Source organism: Athene cunicularia, assembly GCF_003259725.1.
Source record: "Athene cunicularia isolate RWA chromosome 17 unlocalized genomic scaffold, athCun1 chr17_part1, whole genome shotgun sequence".
NCBI lineage: Eukaryota > Metazoa > Chordata > Aves > Strigiformes > Strigidae > Athene > Athene cunicularia.
In genome coordinates, this window is record NW_020799122.1 from 1,181,332 (window position 1) to 1,203,173 (window position 21,842).

The 21,842-nt window shown below is 56.2% G+C and overlaps 1 protein-coding gene and 1 long non-coding RNA gene across 2 annotated transcripts in view; one reads left to right on the forward strand and one right to left on the reverse strand.

Annotated features, from left to right (window-relative positions):
* LOC113486559 overlaps nucleotides 1–674 on the forward strand; it is a 28,618-nt gene extending 27,944 nt beyond the window's left edge. Inside the window, exon 3 of the long non-coding RNA XR_003399603.1 lies at nucleotides 662–674. This is a non-coding gene — a long non-coding RNA (uncharacterized LOC113486559). The remainder of the gene's footprint in view (nucleotides 1–661) is intronic.
* A 4,762-nt stretch (nucleotides 675–5,436) lies between these two features.
* Nucleotides 5,437–21,842, reverse strand: part of ADGRD2 (adhesion G protein-coupled receptor D2) — a 23,453-nt gene continuing 7,047 nt past the window's right edge. The window contains 18 exon segments of the mRNA XM_026860316.1: nucleotides 5,437–5,496; nucleotides 5,499–5,545; nucleotides 5,548–5,602; nucleotides 5,605–5,768; nucleotides 6,626–6,656; nucleotides 9,005–9,063; nucleotides 9,630–9,771; nucleotides 10,127–10,180; nucleotides 10,364–10,405; nucleotides 15,122–15,242; nucleotides 16,840–16,955; nucleotides 17,572–17,705; nucleotides 18,503–18,656; nucleotides 19,284–19,386; nucleotides 19,958–20,061; nucleotides 20,170–20,296; nucleotides 21,290–21,345; nucleotides 21,586–21,691. Of these exon segments, the coding sequence (XP_026716117.1) occupies nucleotides 5,437–5,496; nucleotides 5,499–5,545; nucleotides 5,548–5,602; nucleotides 5,605–5,768; nucleotides 6,626–6,656; nucleotides 9,005–9,063; nucleotides 9,630–9,771; nucleotides 10,127–10,180; nucleotides 10,364–10,405; nucleotides 15,122–15,242; nucleotides 16,840–16,955; nucleotides 17,572–17,705; nucleotides 18,503–18,656; nucleotides 19,284–19,386; nucleotides 19,958–20,061; nucleotides 20,170–20,296; nucleotides 21,290–21,345; nucleotides 21,586–21,691 (1,675 nt within the window).

Below are 21,842 nucleotides of genomic sequence, written 5' to 3' on the forward strand. Positions count from 1 at the left end.
CGTGCCGGGGGGGCCAGCACCGCCTCCCCACCCCGCCTTTCTCAGTGATGCTATTTAACCTGTGCTATTGGAAAAGTCCCAGATGGTTTATTTTAATACACAGTAAGGACGGTTCATGGCCGCGGGACCCAGGGCTTGGCTGCCCCTGGGCAGCGCTGACCCCCGGCTCCTCTGCACACGCAGTGCCCGACCGGCCGCCTGCCCGACTCGGCTCTGCCGTGTGACGGAAGGGTAAAGCCTGTCCCAGCTTTTCTCCTATTTATGCTTCTCTCCTGCTGTCCCTACCAGCTGTTTCTTCACTGCTGCCATCCCTCCCCCAACCCTGCCCCATGTCTCAGGGCCCCTCGTGCACAGGGCAGGGGAGAGGTGAGGTGAACCCCCGAGTTTGTGGTTTCGCAGCGGTTGGGGTGTCCCCAGGCACTGCCAGGGAGGCAGAGGGTCTCTGCAGGAGCCAAGCAGAATGGCAGGGCTGGGGCTGGAGGTGTCGGCCCCAAGCAGCCATGCTAGGACCCCAAGATGCACATGCCGGGGTCCCCACTGCTGCCTCCCTGCAGCATTGCTGCCCGCTCTGCGTCCCAAGCGAGGGCAGGCAGGGATGGGCAGTGCTGAGCCCTCCACTGAGATTTGTTTTCTCAGCGTTTGCCGGTGCTGGAGGCAGCAGCTGTGGCTTTGCAGCCCGTGGCAGCCGCAGTGCCTGGAGCCCACAGGGATCCATGGTCAGCACGTCTCTAGGATGTCACAGCTTTGCTCCAAAGGCTCTAAGAGATTTGGTACTGGGCGCAGGGGACTGTCCTGGGGACACTTTGGGTCAGTGGCCCTGCTGCTGTGCCCTCAGTGCCAGCACAATGCCCCACGGCTGGGCAGCTTTGCAGGTCACAGTGCCCAGGCGGCATCGGCACCACAAACCGAGCTGGTTCCCGAAGCGCGAGGACAGGGTGGCCCTGGGATGGTGGCCCCGGGCAGCGCAGGTCCCGCCTCCCTCCGGCCATCACCCACGTCCAGGCAGCGCCCGAAAAAGAGCCGAGGGGCAGGATGGGGCCAGGGACAGACCCTGTCCCCTTTCTGCCCACAGGCAATGGCAGAGCCGCCGGGCAGGAGCGAGCTGCAGGGTCCAGCCCCCACGCTCAGGTGCCGGGGCCGCAGCGGGTCCAGGCTGCAACAGCCCAGAGCTGCTCCTGCACCAGCACGTGCCCGGGGGCTCAGGGGAGCTGTGGGGCTTTGCAGCCCCCTCCTGCATTTACCTGCCCAAGCGAGTGGGCAAGGAGTAATAAGGACTGTCCTGCGCCTCGCGCCGGGCTGAGCCCCCGACGCCCCTGGTGCGCTCTGCTGTGGGACAGAAAGGCTGTGCCGGAGCCCCGGGCCAGGAGCCGCCGGTTCCTCCCCACGGCGGCACAGGGGCTCACCAACACGAAGGGCGGCGCTGGGGGGCTGCAGCCCCCTGAGCTGGGACGTGCCGGACTCTCGCTGCCGCTTTCTCTCGGGCTCAGCCATGCTGTTGTCTCCTCCCGCCCCACCGCCGGGCAGCCCAGCACGGCCCCCCCGCCACGGCCGCCCCCCCGGCTCTGCTGGGGCTCTCCGGCACTGCTGGCCTCAGTTCAGGTTTGTTTTCCAGGGGGGGTGTTTGCTCCTCATTCCAAGGGGGTTGTTGCCCGCCGCAGCTCTGCGCAGAGCCGGTGCCTTGAGGAGCTGCAGACGCTGCTCCCGGAGCCGCGCGGGTTGTGGAAGCTTGTTAGATGCAGAAGAGCATGTTTGTCTCTGCTTTTCAACATGTTTGTGCATTTTCCTCCTGACGTCTGTGGTTCGGTTTCACCTTCTTCTTTTTGTGAACTTAAAGAACTGGAGAAAATGGTTTGGGAGGTAAAAGATGTTTTATTTTCAGACAATGAAAAGTGTCCTTAAGTGTCTCTCTCTCTCTCTGTCTCACATCCTTTTCTCCCTCTCATCCCTCCCCTTCCCCACTCCCCACCCTTCCTTCCCAGGCGGGAGGTTACCAACTTCCTTGTCAGGAGCAAACCACTGTAATAAATTTTGCAGTTCATTTAAAAAGGCAGACTTTGTCCTTTTGACTGTCTTTCCAACCCTCCCCGTTGGTGCCCCCCCATGCTCCTGGCTCCCCACGGGCAGGCAGGGGGTGTCCTGCCTGGTGTCCCCGCAGGAGAGCAGCGCTTGGCTCTGGCACGCACCGGGAACGCGCCGGGAGGGACACGACGGCTGCCGGTCGCTGCTGCCGTGTGATTCAAGGCATTGGTGACTCAGGCTCTGGTTCAAAGTGCTGCTGGGAATTGCCATAGCGACTCTGAGTGTGTTTTTCAAGTGAGCTCACAAACGACAACATTTATGGGCAACGAGCTTAGACTGGGGATTTTTCACGTAGCCCTGGGTGGTCACTGTGGCTGAGAGGCCATGAGTGCCGGCCAGCACAAGATCAGAGAACACGGCGCAAGGCAGGAGCAAGCACACGGGCACGGGCAGTGCCCTGGACCCGGCACCGCGGGCAAACCGCCCGCCGCTGCGTTTGGCTGCCTAAAGCCAGGGCACGCTGCCACGCCTGAGCACGAGCCCCTTCCCACGGACACACTGCAACAAGGAGAGGAGGTTGCCTTTAAAATCAGCATTTACTGGCATCATAATCAGCAGAAGAACCAACATGTTTTATGTGCTCTAAACACGAGGGAGGTAACAGGAGAACCAGTCGGATGCAAAGAACAGAGGGAGAGAAAACATAACCCCAGCTGGGCGGGAGCCCTGGGAGGAGCAGGGAGAGGATTTTTGTCCTAAAGAGCGGAAGATGCTATCGAAGGCAGCTGGTTGAGAAAAGACTTGAAGCCAGCTGCTGTCTTCCTTAGCACATGTGCTTCCTACGCGGCCGTCCGGAGCCCGGCCCCGGCAGAGCTGTGGGGGGGCCGGGGGAGGCGCCGTCCGCGGGCACGGGAGCGTGGGCTGCCACGGGCAAAGCGGGGTTTGCTCCAGGTCCCCCGGCAGAACCAGCGCTGCCACCAGCAGCAACCACCAGACACGAGCCACGCGGCAGCGCTGCGCCAGGCCGAGCTTGGCTACCCCAGCAGAGGCCGCCTGAGCCACGGGGACCCCCGGGCTGGCATGCGGGCTGGGCAGGGGTCACGACAAGTACCTGCCTGTTGTTTGCCGCCCCTGGGGAGGAGCGGGGCGATCTTCAGCAGCGACGAAGCCCCGTGAGAGCCCACGCTACCCCAGTCCTGCCTTGGTTTTGTCCGCACATGCTGCTGGGAAGACGCGCAGGGCTCACAGCTCGGCCTGGGCTAGGACAGCCCTCCGCACAGAAGCCAGGTCCTCCGCCCTGCCGTCCTCCCGGCTGTTGGAAGAGCCTCGGTGTTGTGGGCCCATCACCCAGAAACTTCTCAGAAACCTAAAGTGAAAGAGAGACAATCTCAGGTGCGTTGGCAGGGAGGGGAGGGCAGGGGTCCCTCCTGGGGCCGCGGGTACACGCTGGGAGAAAGCACAGCCCAAACCCGCCGTGGGACGGAGCCCGGAGGATGGAGCCCGGCCAGCCCTGCCTGGCACTGCCGCGTCCCATGGACTCCCTGACGCTTTCGGGGTCTCTGAAATAAAGTCCTTAGGGCAGGGAGCCAAAGCAGCCTCCGTGCACCGGGCTGGGGCTGTAAGGAGAAACCGCTTCTTCCCCCTGCTCAGCAATTAGCCGGCCGCGCTCAGCGCCGAGCTCTGAGAGTGCTGAAGAATGAGGTTTAAATGGGGTTTAATGAAAATACCGGCGCTATCGTGGCACAGAGCGCTGATGTCGCACGGGCTGCACCTCCTTCCGTCAGGGCATCAGGTTCCCTCTGCCCGTCGGGAAGGGCCGTGGCACGGCGGGCAGCGGTGATCCCACCGCAGGGTGGGCCGGCGGGGTCGCCATGGGGAGGGTCTGCGTTTCCCCGGGTGCCTGTGACATTCACGTGCCTTACTGGCTTTGAATCCCAAAGACTCATGATTTTCTTATTATTTCAAGCCCAATCTTATTTAACGCGGTGTGGTGAGAGTTGCAGAATTACTCGATATTGATCAGAGGAAGGCTGGGCCATGGAGACAAGATCCATGTTGCTATGTGTGGCTTAGCAACATATAAATGTATTCAAACAGAATAATGAAATTATCGTGGGGAAACAAAGCAGCCATCACTTGAAGAGATGGAGGATGTGGAGGCCTCTTGGAGCTCTTGTTTGCCAAGACAAGGAAGACGGTACTTATTGTTTGTGCAAATATGTGAACCCCCCCAGCCATCCCCTGCTTACATAAAGGGTGTAATGAATCCGGGCCGCGTGCTCGCTGCAACGCGCAGCTTTGTACAGCTGGGCTGGAGCTCATTACTGCGGGAACGTGCGGCCTCTCCGAGCGCACTGAGCCCTTGGGGGGGGAGCCCTAATACTGGGGGTGGGGAGGGAGCCCGCGCCTGCCTCCCAGCCACAGCCATGCTGCAAAACTCCTCGTTTCTGTGGTTCTGAAACTGGCCTGGTATTTACCTGGCTTTTATCCGCCCTCGTCCTCCCGGGGGTTAACACACCGCTGGGACCCCGGCCCACCTCCCCCCAGGGACACACCGGCTGCCTTGTCCACTCGCAGCCCCCAGATGCCCCCAGCTCTCACAGGAGCACGGCCGAGGCGCTGGGGCAGAGAAGAGGTGGATCCCATCCCCGGTCCAGCGCAGCTTTCCCGGGGGATTGGGAACAGGGATTTAAGCTCCAAGTCTTGGCCGGTGCCTGGGGCCCAGCGCTCCTCCGGCCCCGGCTCTGCCTGCCAGACTGCTGCCGCTACATCACAATTTTCATTAGAGCTGGCTGGAAATTTTCGAATAAAGGTACCTGGGGCAAAATAGGTCTCTTTTCATTAAACTACTTGGGAGAAAACAAACAGAAGAGGGGAAGTGCTTTGAAGTGGTTTGTCTCTTGCCCATCACCAAGCACAGGTTTATGGTTTCCCTCCCCTGGCAGCCGCTATCCCTGGGAGCTACACAGCGTATTGCTCTGTTGAACAAGCTGTGAAGACAGGAGCCTGTGCAACGCTGAGCTGCCCTGGGGTCCTCCAGCTGGGCATTGCTGCCTTTTATTATATTTTTTAATAGCTTGAAGCACTTGTCTCTGAGCCCGGCACCTCGGAGCAGCGCAGCGTAACCGGCACCAGCGCGGTGCCGCGCTCCGGCTTGCACATACACAAGTGTGCAGAGGAGGGCTCTTCTGGTTCAAGGAGATCTTGTCGTTCACCCCAGGCTGAAGGGCTGCCCAGCCAAGGGCTCCCTCGCCCTGAGGAGCCGCTCTCGGCGGTAGCAGAGAGTGTGGCCATGCACAGCGCTGCCCTGCACCCAGCGGGGACAGGCACGGCGCCCGCTCCGCCTCCCCCCGTCCTCCGGGCAGACCCAGGCTTTTGAAAATATACCGGGGGCTTACCTGAGAAAACAAAACCAAACTAAACAACCCGCCTCTTTGCACAGCTGGAGTTTAATGACACATGTGGCTAGATTAAAATAGGCAGGAGCAGGTGAGGGTGAGTGTGGGGGGACAGGGCACAAACGCGCTGCCGGGTGGAGGTCTTGCTGTCTCTGGGACCCCGCTCCTACGCCTGAAATGCTGCAGCACATTTACTCCCAGATGCCACCGTTTCTGCCTCGCTCATGTGTCCACTGTGGGGAGGAAAGCTGCAATGCTTCTGGGTGGCATCGTCTCGAAAATAGTCTAAGCATGCCCTGCTTAGACACTTAATGTGGAACAAAATCAGAAACCTGCTAATGCACTGCTTCCTTTGACAAAAGAAAATGTAACAATACAGAAGAAATAATATCCATCCATCCATCCATCCATCCATCCATCCATCCATCCATCCATCCCCGGTGCTTCTTCACTGCACTGTCTGCTTCAGTGACCCCATCCAGAGACTGCACTGAGAGTGCTGGGACTACTTGGCACCGATTGGTAAAAAAAAAATAAAGTTAAATATGCTACACCCAGACCCGGAGGAGCTTGCCCAGAGCCGGGCAGGGAAGTCGGAGTGGGGGGAGCAGGGCGGCCTCTCCCCAGAACTGCAGCCGAGCAGAGGTCTGGGGCTTAGGAGGGATTTCTGGTTTTAATTCTACCCACCTCCGTGGTGACATTGGCCTTTCTACAACCTGAAACAGAAGAAGCTAAATGGCTGCTTTTAAGCTCCTAAATCCAGGCCTGTCAGATCACCCCACCTTCCCCAGCTCCCCTGCTTTGGGAGCAAGGTGCTTCTACCGCCCGCCAGCACTTTCCGCAGCAGCTGCTGGTTTAAAATACCCTGTGGCAGCACAGAGCTGTTGCCACTCCCGAAAGCAGCCCAGGTCTCGCCAGGCAGCGAGTCGTGCCGGTCCCTGCTGCGCCGCGAGAACCAGCTGTGCTGGGGTGCACAGCCGGGGGAGGCAGCGCTGGCAGAGCTGCAGACCCCTCCTCTCCCTCATCTGCTCAGGGGCTCACGGATCTCCCCACGGCCTTGCCACGACGGCACCCACCGGGGCAGTTTGGAAATAAAACGCTTCCTGAAGCCTGAGCAAAAATCACCTGCCCCCTGGGCAGCGCTCCGCCACCGAAACCAGCACCAGCAGTAACAAAAGTTAAAAGAAAATGATGTAGGCAAATGTTACCTGAGGATTTGAACGCTGTCAGCTCTACGGCCTGAAAGAGGGGAGAATATTTGTTAGCAGAAGGTCGGATTGCTTGGCTGCTGGCAACCCCCCCGCCACGCTCCCTGGGGCCAGGCAGGGCTCCCCCAGCACCCAGGTGCTGCTCCGCGCTCTCCCTCCCACCGAGCACCCACAGGCCGGGAGCTGGAGCCTTCATCCCCATCCCCGAGGGAGCGGCACCTCGCAGAGCATCCCCGGACACTGCCCGGGGACCCCCCAGCCCCGGGGTGACCCAGCGGGCTGGACACCGTGCTGGAGACCACAGGAAAATTCAGGGGAAAAGGAGAGAGAACTTTCTCGCCCTGTGCTGTGGTGGAAAGAGCAGGAAGGAGCCTGCGCCCTGTGCTTGAGTGATGGTTAGTGCTCCGTGAGGTGTGAAATTCCTGCTGCCAGCCCAACAGCAATAAATAGCACCAAACAACACTTAAAAAAGCTGAAGCACAAAGAACATCTCGTCTGTGTTTGTATCTTCACTCGCTCAGTGTTTTGTCATTTTAAGTGTTTCCAAACGTTTTTAAGTAGCATCTTCTCTTCATCCAAACTATTGTGCAGCTGCCAGTGACATTCTTAATTCACCAGGGAGTGCCATGACTCATTTAGCCAGGGAGCAGGAAAAACAGCACCGGCTGACGTAACTATGGAGCCCTGAAAGTGGCCCCTCCCCAGCAGAAGGCAGGACCCCCCCCAGACCCCTCTGCAGTGAAGGTGGGGCTCAGCTGGAGCCCCCACCCCGGCCGGCTCGGCGCCGCGGGGCTCACTCCGACGCCACGCGGGCAGGGGGCCGTGCCCCCTCTCCCCAGGCACTGGCCTTCTGCTGCACCCGCATCAGTTAGAAAGCAAACAAGAACAGCAAAAATGCAATGTTTATGCCACAAAGATACAGCAAAGTCCTCAGTGACCCTCACACGGAGGAAAGTGCTTTCTGTCTTTGCCCGCTAGGAAATGCCACGGCCTTGGCATTTAGATCTGCTGCCTCCTAATGCTCCCTGCCTTAGGAAACTCAGGCCCCTGGGCTAATCCCCTTGGCCCACGTCTCGTATGTTGTGCCAGGAGCTTAGCCCTGGTCCCAGTTTACACCGCCAGCACCTGGCTGGCTGAAAAAAGCATCACCTGCGAATGAATCCCAGCCGGTGCTCAGCACGAGGGGAGGAACAGCATTAACCACAATATAAATCATGAGAGATGAAAATATGGATTTTATTGAGTGGCTTCAAAACGATATGCCAGCTATAGAAGTATTATCTATTGGGTAAATAAGAGCTGTCTATGTGACACAGGTTTTCAAAGGATAAATATTAGAGAGGGAGAGAGAGATCCTTCAGCGAGAGACTCACATGAAAGTAGTGTTGGATTTTATTCTGAGGAAATTACAGCACTTGTATGTCAAGTGCACAAGGACTGATGATCATTTCAATAGTGGGAGATGGAAGTGGTATCAGAGTAGTAAAATTTAAATTGTTCCCTACTTTAGGCCATGCCTCGCTGAGCTTTGCACCAGGCTCGCTCCTGCAGGCAGCACGCCGCCGCCGGCCCTCCCTGACAGATCAGGGCCAGCAAAGCACTGCTGCCTGATTTTAATTTGCTGTCCCTGGGGTGAGTCTCCTGCCTTGATCCGTACCAACCTCCGCTTGGTGCTTTACTGGCTCAAGCTCACTGGCCCCTTCCGTTCACGTACACCGCCGCTACATCACCCTCCCGGCACGGCGGCGGGGCTGGCTCCCCATCGGCTCTTGCCTTGGAAATTGGCCCTTCTGGGGCCTCCTCCCCTCCTGCCCGCAGAACAATCACCCTCCCTGTGGCCGCCGCTGCCTGCCAGGCAGGGCACTGGCCAGGAGCCCCTGCTCGCCAGCCCACCTCGCTCTCCATCTTACGCTCCTGCAGAAGACACCAAACGCTCAGCTGCATCTGGTTTGACCACCAGGAGTGGCCACTCTGGGCACGAGAACACACGCCTCAAGTGATTCAAATGACTTAAATCGACATGCTGCTGATAGTGAGCATGTGTTTTAATAGACAAGAGTTTTTCAGGGTGTGTATCAAAACCTCCCTGGTTTTCACAGCCGGGCCGTGTGTCCGGAGCAGAGCAGGGTGCTGTGCTAACATCTCAACAACGCAGCAGCTTCTGTAACACCCTGGGACAGAGGGGATCAGCGCACGGGGGGGGATGACTCGGGCAGTTTTGGGGATGTGCTCAACATAAACCACTGAATTTGTGCCAGAGCTGGTAACAGAACTGGATGTCCTGAGCCCCAGGCCCTCGCTGGAACCATCAGACACCATCCCCACGTAACCGCTGTGCTCTGTAGGGGTGAAGGTGGAAGAACAGAAGACGTTACATACCGGTCTTTCGGGTGCCATCATTGATGAAATCCCCATGGGAATTTTGGCTCCAAAATTTCCTAGGGGGTGAAGCAACACAATGAGTCTGGAGAACAGAGAGTAGAAATATTCATGCTTTACCAAGAACTCAGAGCTTCGTGTCCCCTAAGTATCTCCCACTGAAGCAAAGGGACCAAACCAATTACCTGCATAATTGCACCCACAAACTGGTTGGAGCATGAAACACCTTTCTTCCCAGAACCTAAACCCCTTGTTTTCCTACTGTCACCTTTGCCTCCCCTTCTCCAGAAAATTCCTTTTAAGACACAAACGTGGCTTCTTGCCTCAACAGAGTGCAATGCTGCATAACACGGCGATGAGACCCCCGTGCCCACGCCCAGCCAGCCTGCAGGCACAAGCCTGACCCCTCCGAGATCCACGCGCAGGCGGTCCCTGTCTTCCCAGGGCATCCTTCATCCCGAGCTGCAGGTGCAGCGCCAGCCCCCAAGTGCTCACCCAGGCACAGTGTGCGGATGAGTTAACGCGGTGACACGTGAACGTGCACTAAAATTCAAGCCTTGGGAATAACATTCTACCGTGGTGTCATCACACAGCCCAGGCCAACAGCAATGACAACCCTCTTTACCTCTGTTGGTGATGTTCTTCGCTGGAGGGTCTCTCTGCACGGGGCTCGACAAGGCACTCTCAGCTGCAGGACTCGGCTTCCCTGTCTCCCAGGAGATCGTGTTTCTTGGACTTGATAGGTAGTTGATGGGATGAGAGCAGTTCTGTGATGGCAGGGAGATACAGGACAGTGAAAGCTGCATCACGAGTCTTTGCTAGATTCAGGTCCGACTTTAAAGATTGATTTCATCGGCACTGCGGCCCCTGAGACTTTGGCTCCCATCCCACCCTGGTACAGCAGGCTGCTGCCTGAGCAGGGTAGGTTAACTTTGGGTCTGCATTGTCCAACAGGACCGCAAAGAAGGGAGACAGCCTCTGTCAAGCTCCCTACATGAGACAAGAAAAATAAGACTTCTTTCCAACATCGTTTCCTCAAAGGAGTCCAGACATACACCCAGGCCCCTCCCCTGGCGGGTGCACGACGAACGAAGGGGGCAGCAGGGCAACCCTGCAACTTACTGTGAACGAGAGAGCTTTCTTCTTGTCCTTCATCCTCTGGATGGCATTCCTCACCTGGAGCAGAGCAAGGACATTGGAGAGGGCCACAGCAACTCATGGAGAAAAAAGCAACCGCTGTTCCAGAAGCACCGTCGGGGCTCTGCTGCCTCGTGCACTGCCACAGCCCCAGCCCCCCCGGACTGCGAATGGACAGGTGCTGTGACGAGTGACCGAGCCCCAGCCAGGGGCATCTCTTACCTCGCTGTTATAGATTGCATAGACCAGGAATATGTACAGGCCCTGAAAAGGAGAGAGTACGGGAAGGGTTAGAGATGTACAGCTGGTTTGTGGTGCTTTGCAGGGGAGGAAATGAGTTTGATGAGCACCAGAACGGGTGAGGACCCGGGCTCAGGGGAAGAGGCGCAGACGTGGGTACGGCACAGCCAGGGATCTTCCTTAAAATGACACTTGAGATCAGGCTCTTCACAGAGAGTCCAAAGGAGAGACGGTCCCTGCCTCAGCCCCTCTTCCTTCTCCTCTCCCCCCATTTCATTTGGGGGGAGTGGGCGTCCCTCACGGGGCACTCGGCTTCCTGAGCCCGAAGATCTCCTGCACTCCCACTCACTTGTGCGTGCAAAATCCCCCCCCCGGAAACATCTTCACATCTGAGAAGCAGAAGCCACCAGAAATTAACTGCGAGGGGAAGTGAAATCTGGGGAGCAGACCTCCCCTCCCACCAAGCGCTGACCCCGGAGGGGCTTTTGCCAGCCTCCCAGGGCCCCAATGCAGCGAGACCCCGGCATTAACAGGTCCCAAATCCAGTGGGATACGGACCTAGAGGCTTTGCTCAGCCCCCACCTGGACCATCCCTCCTGCCAGCACGCCGGGGCTCCGGCAGCACAGCCTGAGCCACCCTCTCCCTGCGCACCAAACGGGCGCTGCCGCCTGCACCAGCCAGCAACCACACGCTCTGCCACGACCAAACGCTCGGCCAGGGCTGTGCCCGGGGCTGAAGTGGGATGTGCTCAGGGAAAGTGCCCCGGGGCAGGGCCGGAGCGAGCATTGCCTGGAGGCAACAGCCCGGGGCTAATTACAGCTCCAGACCAACAATTCTGGCCTTAAGGCAGCTCTATCTGGCCCACCAGATTTATGTTATATCTGTGGGGTGTTTGTTATCGCAGCTAGATAAATCAGCTGCAGCAAGGAAAGTAATCCATCTTGTCTTCAACGAGCCTTGCTCTTCATCTGCGAGCTCTTGGCAGGCGCAGTGGTAGCAGTACCCTGGCGCCGTGCCATGACCTGTCCTTCAGCCAGCAATGCTGGTCACTCCCCCAGACCAGATTTCTGGTCAGGCTGCCAAGGCAGGTCTTCCTTGAAATAATCATTCTGGATGAGCGCGGGGAAGGGGGGGAGCAGCGAGGTCGGCTGGGAGGAGAGCAAGGGAGGAGAGGAGGCCCAGCTGCGGCGCTGGGCGGAAGCGGAGCCGCGGCTCTGGAGGAGCCCGCTCCTGCCCGCCCTCCGGCTCACAAGGCCTGTGACGCCCCCCGGACCCTGCTCGCGGTGGAGCCGAGGGCACAGCCGAGGCCACAGCACGTGCTGGGACCCACAGAGCAGGATGGATGCTCCTGCCTGGTGTCTGTCTGTCCAGCAACCACGTGCCGCACACTCCAGCCGGGAGCAACACCGTCCCCCGCTCCCCTCTCACCAGGGACGGGTGGGTGGCCCTAAGTCCCTGCCCCGAGCCAGCCTCAGGACCATCCTTCCAGCTCTACAAGTTCAAGAGAAGCCCGCGGGTTTTACCTACGCTGTTTCTAAACAGCGGGCACGTCCAGCCAGCACTGTGTGCTGGGCAGGGTGCTGGTGCTGCTGCCTCCGAAATCATGGGCGCAGGGAAGGTGCTGCCGCCTGCCCACGGGGCAGCCATCCTGGCACAGCATTGCTCCCTATTGCTTTTCAGTCACTCGGCTTAATTCCTGCGCTGCCTGGCTGGAGAAGGGGTTGTCATGTTTGGTGTCGACGCACAGAGTAACCTTGAAGACAGGCTTTGGTTTCCGCAGACAAACAGAAAGCGGTCAAACAAACAAACAACCGCAGCAGCAGCACTTCGCTGCACAAGACTCGCGCATGAAGAAGCACGCTGGCCTTAAGGGGAATTCCAAGGTGATCCATAAGACAGCCAGAAAAGAAATGGGATGGCTTTGTCCCTGCTTTCTCTCAACTCCACAGCTTCCCGCCAGCATCACAAATTCTCTTTGGGGTAATCTGCGAATTGGCCTGAACTTTGTAATGAAGGGACAGAGGCAAACAAGCAAACAAGCACAGCGTGTCCATGCGTACACCCTCGACTGCCTGTTCACATAACAGCCACGGCTCCTGCTGAGCTTCAGGGGAAAGAAGAAAAACAAAAGCAGCAATAACTTAGAAGGCAGGGGAAGAAAACAAATCCTGAACCAGCAAACACCTCAGCTCCCACCTCACCCCAAGTGGACATTGTCATGATTTGTGAGAGTCTCAAGAGTTGTATCATCCAGAGGACACATTTATTTATTCATTTTAGGAGCTATTCCTTGTCTCTCAAAACCCTCATGTGCCCAGCACTCCTGTTACCATAGCCAGCATCCCTCAGCCCCTCTGGTGGCATCAGCGATGAACCCGAGGCTGATCCAGAGGAGGCGGGCAGGCCACAGGCAAGGGGTATGAGCCCTCACTGAAGCAGGGAACTGGTTGTGGGATTTCCCTTGCCAGTGCTGGATTGCAGACGGAAAGCTCTCCCGAAGCCGCCCAGGGATCCTCCGCAGGACACCTGTACCAGGTGTCACAGACGTGCTCACGTTCTTACAGCACAGACACTGAAGCAAGGCAGAGGAAGACCGGGAGGCTGTGCTCTGATCGGCCTCTCTGCTGGTGTTGATGGAGAAATCAAGCTAAGAAACGTGTTTTTTTTTGTCAGTGAGAAGATGCTGGTGCTGTTCTCAGCTCTGCTCACCTCATCCCTTCACAGCACTGAGCCCGGAGTTCTCTTCGGCTCAGTAACCTAGGCATGGCATGAGGGGGCAAGGAGAACTGGTGCTATATTTAATTACAGTTACGACAGGCCTCCTGCCACCCTTCTGATAGCCTTAGTAGCAGAGAAGCGAGAGGCAGCCCTTGCCTGGCCTTGGAACATCCCCATCTGAGAGCCGAGGGACGTGCGTGAGCAGCACCCGGCCGCTGGAGCAGCGCCAGCCACAGGCAGAGCATCCCTGGAGCAGCCACCCATCTCGTGCACGTGGTGATAGCGCCTGCCTTTCACCCCTGGAGAGCCGGGCCAATGCTGCGCCGAAACCCGCCAAGTATGCCGGAGGGGAGCACTGCAAACGCAGTGGAAGCTACAGCAGGAGCCAACTTCTGCGGAATCCAAAGGAAAAAGGGAGATGGGGGCGGAGAACTCTCCGGATCCCGACAGTTTGGAGGGTACCCAGTTGCTCTCTTGACTTGGATCTTCTGGAATGGGATTTGTCCTCAAGCACTGGGCAAGGGATGCTGAAAAGTCTCCTTGTGGTGCAAAGGGACGGGGCAGTGGGGGCGGCCAGGAGCTGCCCCTGCCAGCACAGCCTTGGCCCCAGGGCTGGCCCGAGGCCGTGGCCGTCCCCTGCCTGGCTCCGGCAGGAGCAGGGCTGTTCGGTGCTTCTCTAGCTCCATCTACAGCTGCTTTCCCTCGAGGCTTGGAGAGCTGCTGCCAGCAAGGGGCTGATGCTTTGCATCGCGGGTCTTGGCACTTCTGTCACCACGTGTCCCCGAGTTTCAGACCTCCTGAGCTCCTGGGCACTGTCCTACCTCGGCGCAGAACTGAGCACGCCTGGCTGCTGGGACCAACACAACTTGCTTTGCTCTCTTAACCACATACAGGCTGGTTAAAGTTTTAAACCCCTTGGATGAAACCAGTAAACTCAGAAGTAAATACTAAGTGTTGCTTTACACAGCAGAGTTACCTTCCGGTAGAGATCCCCACTAATCCTAACATACTAACAACAGGACTCTGCAGTGTGGCAGCACTCAGGAGACACAGCCATGGCTCTGGAAGACACCAAACCAAGCAAACAGCCTTAAAAATGTGGCCAGATGCTACCTGAAGAATAATGAAGAGGCTGAAGGAGATGACTTATCCAAGGTCTTGCAAGTCAGAACTGGAAACGGCGCACCCACACTTCCAGCCCCGCCACGCAAGGCTCTGGTCACCAGCCCACATGGCAACCTCTTTCACCTAACACCCCTGCATCCCATCAGATCCCAGCGCACCTCTCACTGGGCACTGGGAGCATCCCTGGGGAGCAGATGCATGGCTGCAGACGATACAGATTTTAGGGGTAAATATTTTCAGTCTTCGATTCTTAATTCTTCTTCTCTCATCTCCCTGCAACAAAGCCGACTGCCAGGCAAAGGGAAGGTGGTTCTGCCTGTACAGTTCTTAGGACACAGCCGCTAAGTATGTATGAACAGAAACCAGATGAAAAACACTCCTAGAACACACGCCATCCAAGCAGCAGTCAAGCACAGGATGGCTGGAAGTGACCTTTGAGAGGATCTCTGTGAACAGCCTCTTCCGACTGATGCTGGCACACACGGCCCATCCCTACCCTGTGGGAATGAGGCTCAAATAGCAGCTGGGATGTCTGCCCCTTTAATTAGCCATTAAATGATCAAATGAAAACGCTAATGAAGTTCCCTACAAGCCTGTCAGTTTGGAATTATTGTTTTGAAACCATGCTGGTGTCAGAAAATCTAACACGAGAAAGGATTTGAACTGGAAAGCCGTGGCACCGGTAAGACACTCCAGATGAACAGGGTCTCTGGGGCTGTATTTCACATCTCGGGAGCATGAACTTCAGTTTCCCCAGACAAAAGAGCGCAGCAGCTTGGGGAAGCTTCAGAGCTGACAGGTGTCCCTGACTACGGACGGGTACGAGTACACTGAGCACGAGAAACCACAGGCAGCGGCTTGCTGCGATGGGAGGGTCCGCCCGCTGCGGGACTCACCTGGAGGGAGTTCAGCACGATGAAGACGTAGGCCCAGACGATGCTGAGGTGCACAAGGACCCCACACACCCACGTCAGCCCCAGCACCGGCAGCAGCACCAGGACGGGCTTGGCTGTGGCCCTGTCAGGAAGAAGAGCTCAGCATCACCCGGGCGCATTTCACAGCCGAAACACCGTGGGCTGGCAGCCGCCCCCCCCAGCTCTCCACGGGGGTCCCTGTGGTGTCCCGCGTCCCTGAGCCCAGGGGGTCCTGGCCAAGCGCCCCAGCCTGCCAAATGTCCTTCCTGGCTCTGCAAACCCTGCCCGGGGTCTCACCACGAGCTGCCCGGGGCATCTGCACTGCGTTACAGAGCACACGGGTGGGGCTGCCCTACCCAGAGCTCCACAGGTTTCGGAGCACCCTGGACTGTATCCTGCGGGCTAGAAGAAACTTTCCTTGCCTCCATGCTGGAGACAGCTCTACTCCTCCAGCAAGTGCCTTTCAGACGGCATGTCCACCTAGAGACACCCAGGATGGTAGCTACGGAACAGATTCCTTTGCAAACAAAATTAGTTAAAGGGGAGGAAAACCCAAACATTTTACCTCCCAGCCCCCAGTGTGTCAGCCCTGCTCTTTATTTATCACTGAGAGTTAGCAAGAAGGGAGCTCTTTGACGTCATTAGCTATGAGAAAACAGCTATTTTCCCCCCAAATGCTGCTACAAGGAGGGTTTCTGTATTTGTTTTATTAGCATATGGATGTCACCCTGCCCTCCAGCAATGCCCTATCTTTGTTTTTCTGTAAATTTGGGAAAATTTATTTATGATACAGGGGAACAATATGTCTAGCAGGGGTATCCGGCGCCAGCTAACAACAATAAAGATTCACAGAGAATGATAAAGTAATGACTCAAGCAGCAGTTTTTTAGAGGTCTCTCTATATTGACGGATTACAGAGGTCCACACCACCTCTCCTTTGCCATGGATGCAATCCCCACCAGCGTAACTTCCAACCCACCAAGTCCCGAAGTCATACAGAAAATGCTCTTTATAACGGCAAACAGCCAAAGCCCTGCACTCCCCACAGCTGGCAGCCTGCTGAGGGGCACACACGAGTGATCACGCCGAGCTGGGTGCAAGACAAATTCATCACAACCCCTTCAAACGGCAACGTTCTGCGAAGCGGAGAGGAGCCCTTCTGCAGCTCGGAGCTCTACAAAATTCCAGGGAAACTGAGCACCCAGCTGGCTCCCCGAAACACCCCGAGCTGCCACCTCACCTCCCCGCGGTGACGCTTCGCAGGACGGCTCAGGCTGCGGCTGGGCAGCGCGTTCGGCACCGTCCCCCCGTCCCCCCGCACGCTGTCAGCGCCACACACGACGGGGATGTGCTCACGGCGGCCATCCTGACCCAAACTGCTGCTCCTGGGGATGCCGACGGGCCCAGGGGAGCTTGGGTTTCAGCAGGGGCTGCCGAGGGTCTCCCGTCCCAGTGTGCTGAGGAGTGTGGGTGCAGATGTGGGCGCCCAGCACCAGGTTGCCCAGGCTGGAAGCGCTGCCTGGGCCCCCCAGCGGCACAATTAGAGCAGACAGACTGCCTCTGGGTGATGCAGTCACCCTGGAGAAAATCCTTTCTGCCCTGACTCTCCCCCTCACGGTCTTTCACTTCACCAAGGCAAACGCTCTCATTTTAACTGTAATTCCACCATTTCATACCCAGAGCAGCCACTCCCTGCTCACCATATCTGTATCCCAATCTGGTTCTCCAGGCTGCTGTTGGGCGTCAGCATCTTTGACCTCCTGCGAGCGCTGGACACGGTCACCATCACCACGCGGAACAGCACGAAGGTGTTCACCTGTCAGAGAGGAGCCACTGGACCCAGCAACTTTCTGTAATCGCAGCTCCAGTGGAGTGAGGCTTTTCTGCTGGGAACTCAGTAACTGTCAGAACTTGGGGAGGAATGTATCGCTCCTGAGAAAGCAGTGAGTAAAACGCTCCACAGAGCCGTCCACACAAGCATGACACCCATAAAACTTAGCTCAAAACTCCTCCTACAGAGTGTCTTCCCTGTTAACTGTCGACTCTAGACCCCTGAACATTGCGCCTTCTTCTGCTCCTATGTTGTTTAAGGATACTGATAATACCTCAAGGACATAAGTATTCCCGCATTAAAACCAGACCTTTGGTTTAGGCAGTGTCACAGTCAACCTACACACTTACCCACATTCCTAATTTAACACCCACTATAACAACTAGTCAGAAGAATTTTCTTAAAGCACTCTTTTCTATAAAAAAGCTGCTTTAGATAAAAAGATTTGTGTTGTGAAAGTATATATAAAGCGTTACAAAAATCCTCTTAGAAAAGCAGTAGCCACCTTAGCTAGAAGAAGGGATGACATCCCCGATTCTGCAACGCTTTCCTGAAGTCAGACACGAGGGACTCGCACCCGCCCGCAGGCTTCGGCACTTACCGCCAGGATGAAGAGGACAGGCCCGACAAAGGCCCAGATGACGTTGGTCTGAACGTTCAGCCAGCAGTGGTTGTCTGCCACATACGTGTTAAAGGAAGTTGCAAGGGTCACACCCACGATAACGACTGGAAGGCCTGCAGGGAAAAAAATACAAAAAAAAAAAAAAAAGCACAAATGAAACGCCAGGAAAAGCAGAGATGACCCATGCAGGTCAGCTGTGCTCTAGACAATTGCTTCAAAATCCCCCTGACCAGACAGGCTCTGGCATGAGCCAGCTTAGCCCCCGAAACCCCACGAGCAACATCAATTTGCTGCCGCTGAAACCCGTCCCGGCGCTACCGGACCAGATTTATATGCTGTCAGCATCACTCTCCTAGGTATAAAGCATTCCAAGTCCTGAGTCCTGATCAAAGCAATTCACTCCTCGGATTGCTTTTTTAACAAAACAGACAATCAAAGACATAAACCAATCCAAAATATTTGAACCAATCGTCCAGTGTCCAAGTAGGTGTGCGCTTTGCAAGGAGCACTCTTTGATACGAAACTCAGTTTATTGAAATTAATTCTATGTCCCTAAAGGGTTCACTCAGAATAAAGGGTGCTTAGTCCAGACCATATTTATATTTTGAGTACCATCAGACACTGGTAATGCTCTCCAAGAACAAGAACTTACCAGAAACCCAACCTTCTTCTTTTTTTTTTTTTTTTTTTTTGCATTGAACTCTTGGTTTTAGAAAAATAAAAGAAATGCTTTTTAACTTATATTCTAAGACCAGAAATTTGACACATAAAGGCAAGAAAGCCTCTGCAGAGCAGCGGTACCCAGCTGAATCAAACCAAACATTCTAGAATCTCTCCTACTGACACTTCTGCTAGAGAAAAAAATCGACAGATTTTTCTGAGTGCCCAACGTGGAGGAGTCCGTAGATACCCCATCCTGTCACATAGTAGAATTTCATTCTCCTGTCTTCACTCATGTTGACTGCCACCACCTTGCTCCACAGGAGAAGCCCCTCTACCAGCATCCATGAAAAGGCCGCCATGAAGAAGAGGTGGAGGAAGGCAGTAACGGCGAAACACAGCACCTGCAGAGAAAAGAAATCACACGCTCCTTCAGGAAGAAGAGTCCTCCGAGGGCTTCCGAGCGGGTGTGGTCAGGAGGACGACGGCAACCTGCAAATTATGCTGCAGAAGGTACAGAAATGTATTTAAACATCCACAGGCACCAGGAAGAGTTCTTAAAAATTGCAACACTTGAACAGTGCAACTGCTGCAGCTCACGCTCCTTAGGGTTAGGGTTGGGGTTAGGGTTGGGGTGACCATCTCAAACCACAGAAGAGGGAACTGAGAGCATCTTTTCCTGCAGTTCTTGGACTCTCCCTGAAGGTCTTTCACCCCAGAGCTGCTCGATCCAGCCCCAGGATGTGGAAGAGGACACAGAAAGGGACAGAACTGTATGTTGCTGTTTTATAATCATTTAAGTTTACTGAAGGATTTTTTTGTCAGAAACCAACTGTCAGAAGAAGGTGAATCTTCCTGACAGATTGCATATACGCCTATCTCCAAACACAGAGAGGCAATTCTTTCCTTGATGCAAGTAATTCATGAAAGATGAATGAAAAGAATGGCACTTCTGTTCTGTTTGCTCTGACAACAAGGCTTGAGCAGGCCTGGTCCTGCTGCCGGAACGGGACACGTCTTGGGGAGCTCACCTGGTTGGTCTTGGCCAATTCGCTGACCATGAGCAGAGCTTCTGCTGCAGCTAACGCCAAGATCAGGTTCTTGTGCACAGTTGTTCGCTCACTCTTGGGGACACTGAGGAAGGAGAGAGGAAGCCGCAGCTGCAGCCAGATGAAAGGGTGCGCACGTTCTCACTAGTCCTTGCTGGGCTGTGCAGACATGCCTGGGTGACCTGCGGCCTCTCTGCTACTCCCTGCAGCGGCCACAGCCCCGCGAGGCAGGGGACTGCCCGGCTGCGCGAGCACCGGGGGGGGGCAGGCGGACTGAGCCGCTGCCGCGCTCACAGGGCAGGTCTCTGGGCTCGCCAAGTCACACAGAAGGGCTGGCAACTGAAGAAACACTCTTTGCTCCATTTATTTTACCAAAATTAACTCTAGCGGAGCAGCCCTTATGGTAAACGTTGTCGCTGACAACAGTCTTTCCACGGGCACCAGGGTGTGCACACAACTCATACAGGCATCTGCACAGAAACAACCAGCTCTGCACCCCCCCAGCAACGAGAACCGCTGCCCTCCCTCCCCGCTGCTACCGACCCCGGTGCAGCTCCCCGCACTGACAAAGGAGACTTTGTCTGGATACTTGTTCTGAAGCAAAATAGCAAACAAAGAAATACAGAGGCGGCTACAAGAGTCTGGACTTTTCTTACCCAACTGCCAAGAATAAAATGAAGGTAACAATCAAGGCACAGAAGGAAACTCCACATCCAATAAAAGTCAAGGTCTGCAGTGTGAGCTCCTCCTTGGCAGTCCTCTGCTCCAACCATGAAACAAAAGACAGAAACCCCCACAAATGGGCCACAGACTGCTGACAGCTCTGCCACGCGCCCCACGGGGCAGCAGAGAAGGGCTCCTCGCTCACCTGCATCTCGTACACCTGCAGCAGCACAGCGAAATTCGTGGTGTGGTTGCAAAAACAGGTAGTGGAGTCCGGGAGAGGCGTCACCACAGAGCAGCCAGCTGTGGACCACATCCCGCCAGCATCGGGGCTAACATGCAGCAAAAACCAGAGAACACACATGGAAATTACCATCCGCTGCAACAGAAAGCCAAGGTGGTCATTCTGCCTGAGGAAGCAGAGTTGAAATGAGGAAAAGGATATCAGAGACATCTCCGCATGGACTCTCCTTGGGCTCTCAGCAGATTTTCCTTATCCCCGCACAAGAAAACGGGTCTAGCGTCAACGTGTGTATTAAAAAGCATGGTTCAGCCATTGCTGCTTTAAAGAAAACCCAGTAACTGCATGGCTCTGGGAACTGCTCCTACAGCACATTCACCCAGAGCACCCCTGGAGCAACCGTGTCTCATCCTCTCGGACAAGCCAGCTGCTCTCCACGCTCCCCGTACGGAGACCACGGCTGCGCCGGGTCAGCTCCGTCCTCACCGGCAGCACGGCCCCGCCGAGCCTGCCCCAGAACCAAGGGAAGAGCAAACTCGGAGCGGGGTTAGTGGAGCTGTTTGGGCAGCAACTGTCTGCTCCCCAAAACACCCTCCTCCCACCTTCCCCAAACTGATCCACGTCTGTCACAAAACAGAGGCCCTAAGGAATTTTTTTGGCTCTTGAACGGCTTAATTACCAAACCATAATATATCACAGTCTCAGTGCTCTCACTTTGGTGACATTCAGCAAAAACACATCTCAATGCTGAGCAGTATTTATGAGGCTGGGAGTCCTGCATATCTGCCGGGCTATATATCTTGGACCAACCCTTTTTTGTTGCAGGCAACAATCATAATTAACTAGGGCTTTCCATTTTAGTTGTGTATCCCTCATTAAAGGTCACTTTTTTTGTGGATGACTTTTCCAAAGGAAATCTTCCCAGAAGAGCACGCTGCTCCAGCAGAGAGAGGATGGAGGATGCCAGCACGCAAAGCAGGCAAAGAATTACAGGTCCCTACTCTTACCATTACGTTTAAATGGTTATGTTTGGTTTTCCAGCGGAAAGCTGATAAATCTGCGCACCCGAATGGAAACAAGGCACCTGAGGCTGAAGTTCCAGAAAGCACAGATGGGTCCCACCAGCTTCTCGGGCAGGTCCTGCAGGTGAGAGGGAGGAGATGACACAGCCACGCACATACCGTGCACAGGGTCTGTCCGCAGAGGACAGACACCTCCCCAGGGAACCGGGAGTCGAGGTGAGAGACCTGGGCACGGGACACCCCCACATCCGAGAGCTCTGGGGGCCTCGAGCCGAGGCTGGGCGCAGCCGGCCGGGCCGGGCTGTGCGATGCTGCTGGCGGGGGAGGCCGGGGGGGGGCACGGCCCCTCCTGGGGTACCTGGACGCGGTGCTGCAGGCGGTAGCGCACAGACGTGCCGATCTCCTGGTAGTCGCTGAGCAGAGCCGAGGAGATCACAGCGGTGCCCACCGAGGTGCGGAGGAACCTGCCGGGCAAAGGGGCTGCTCGCGGGCACCGGACCCGCGGGGCGCGGAACCGGGGTCCCCCGTTCTACAGAGCAGCTGGAGAGAGCCCGAGGCACCTCTGGGGTGTCTCCGTGGCACCAGCAAAGGCTCTGGGCACGGGGCTGAGGTGGC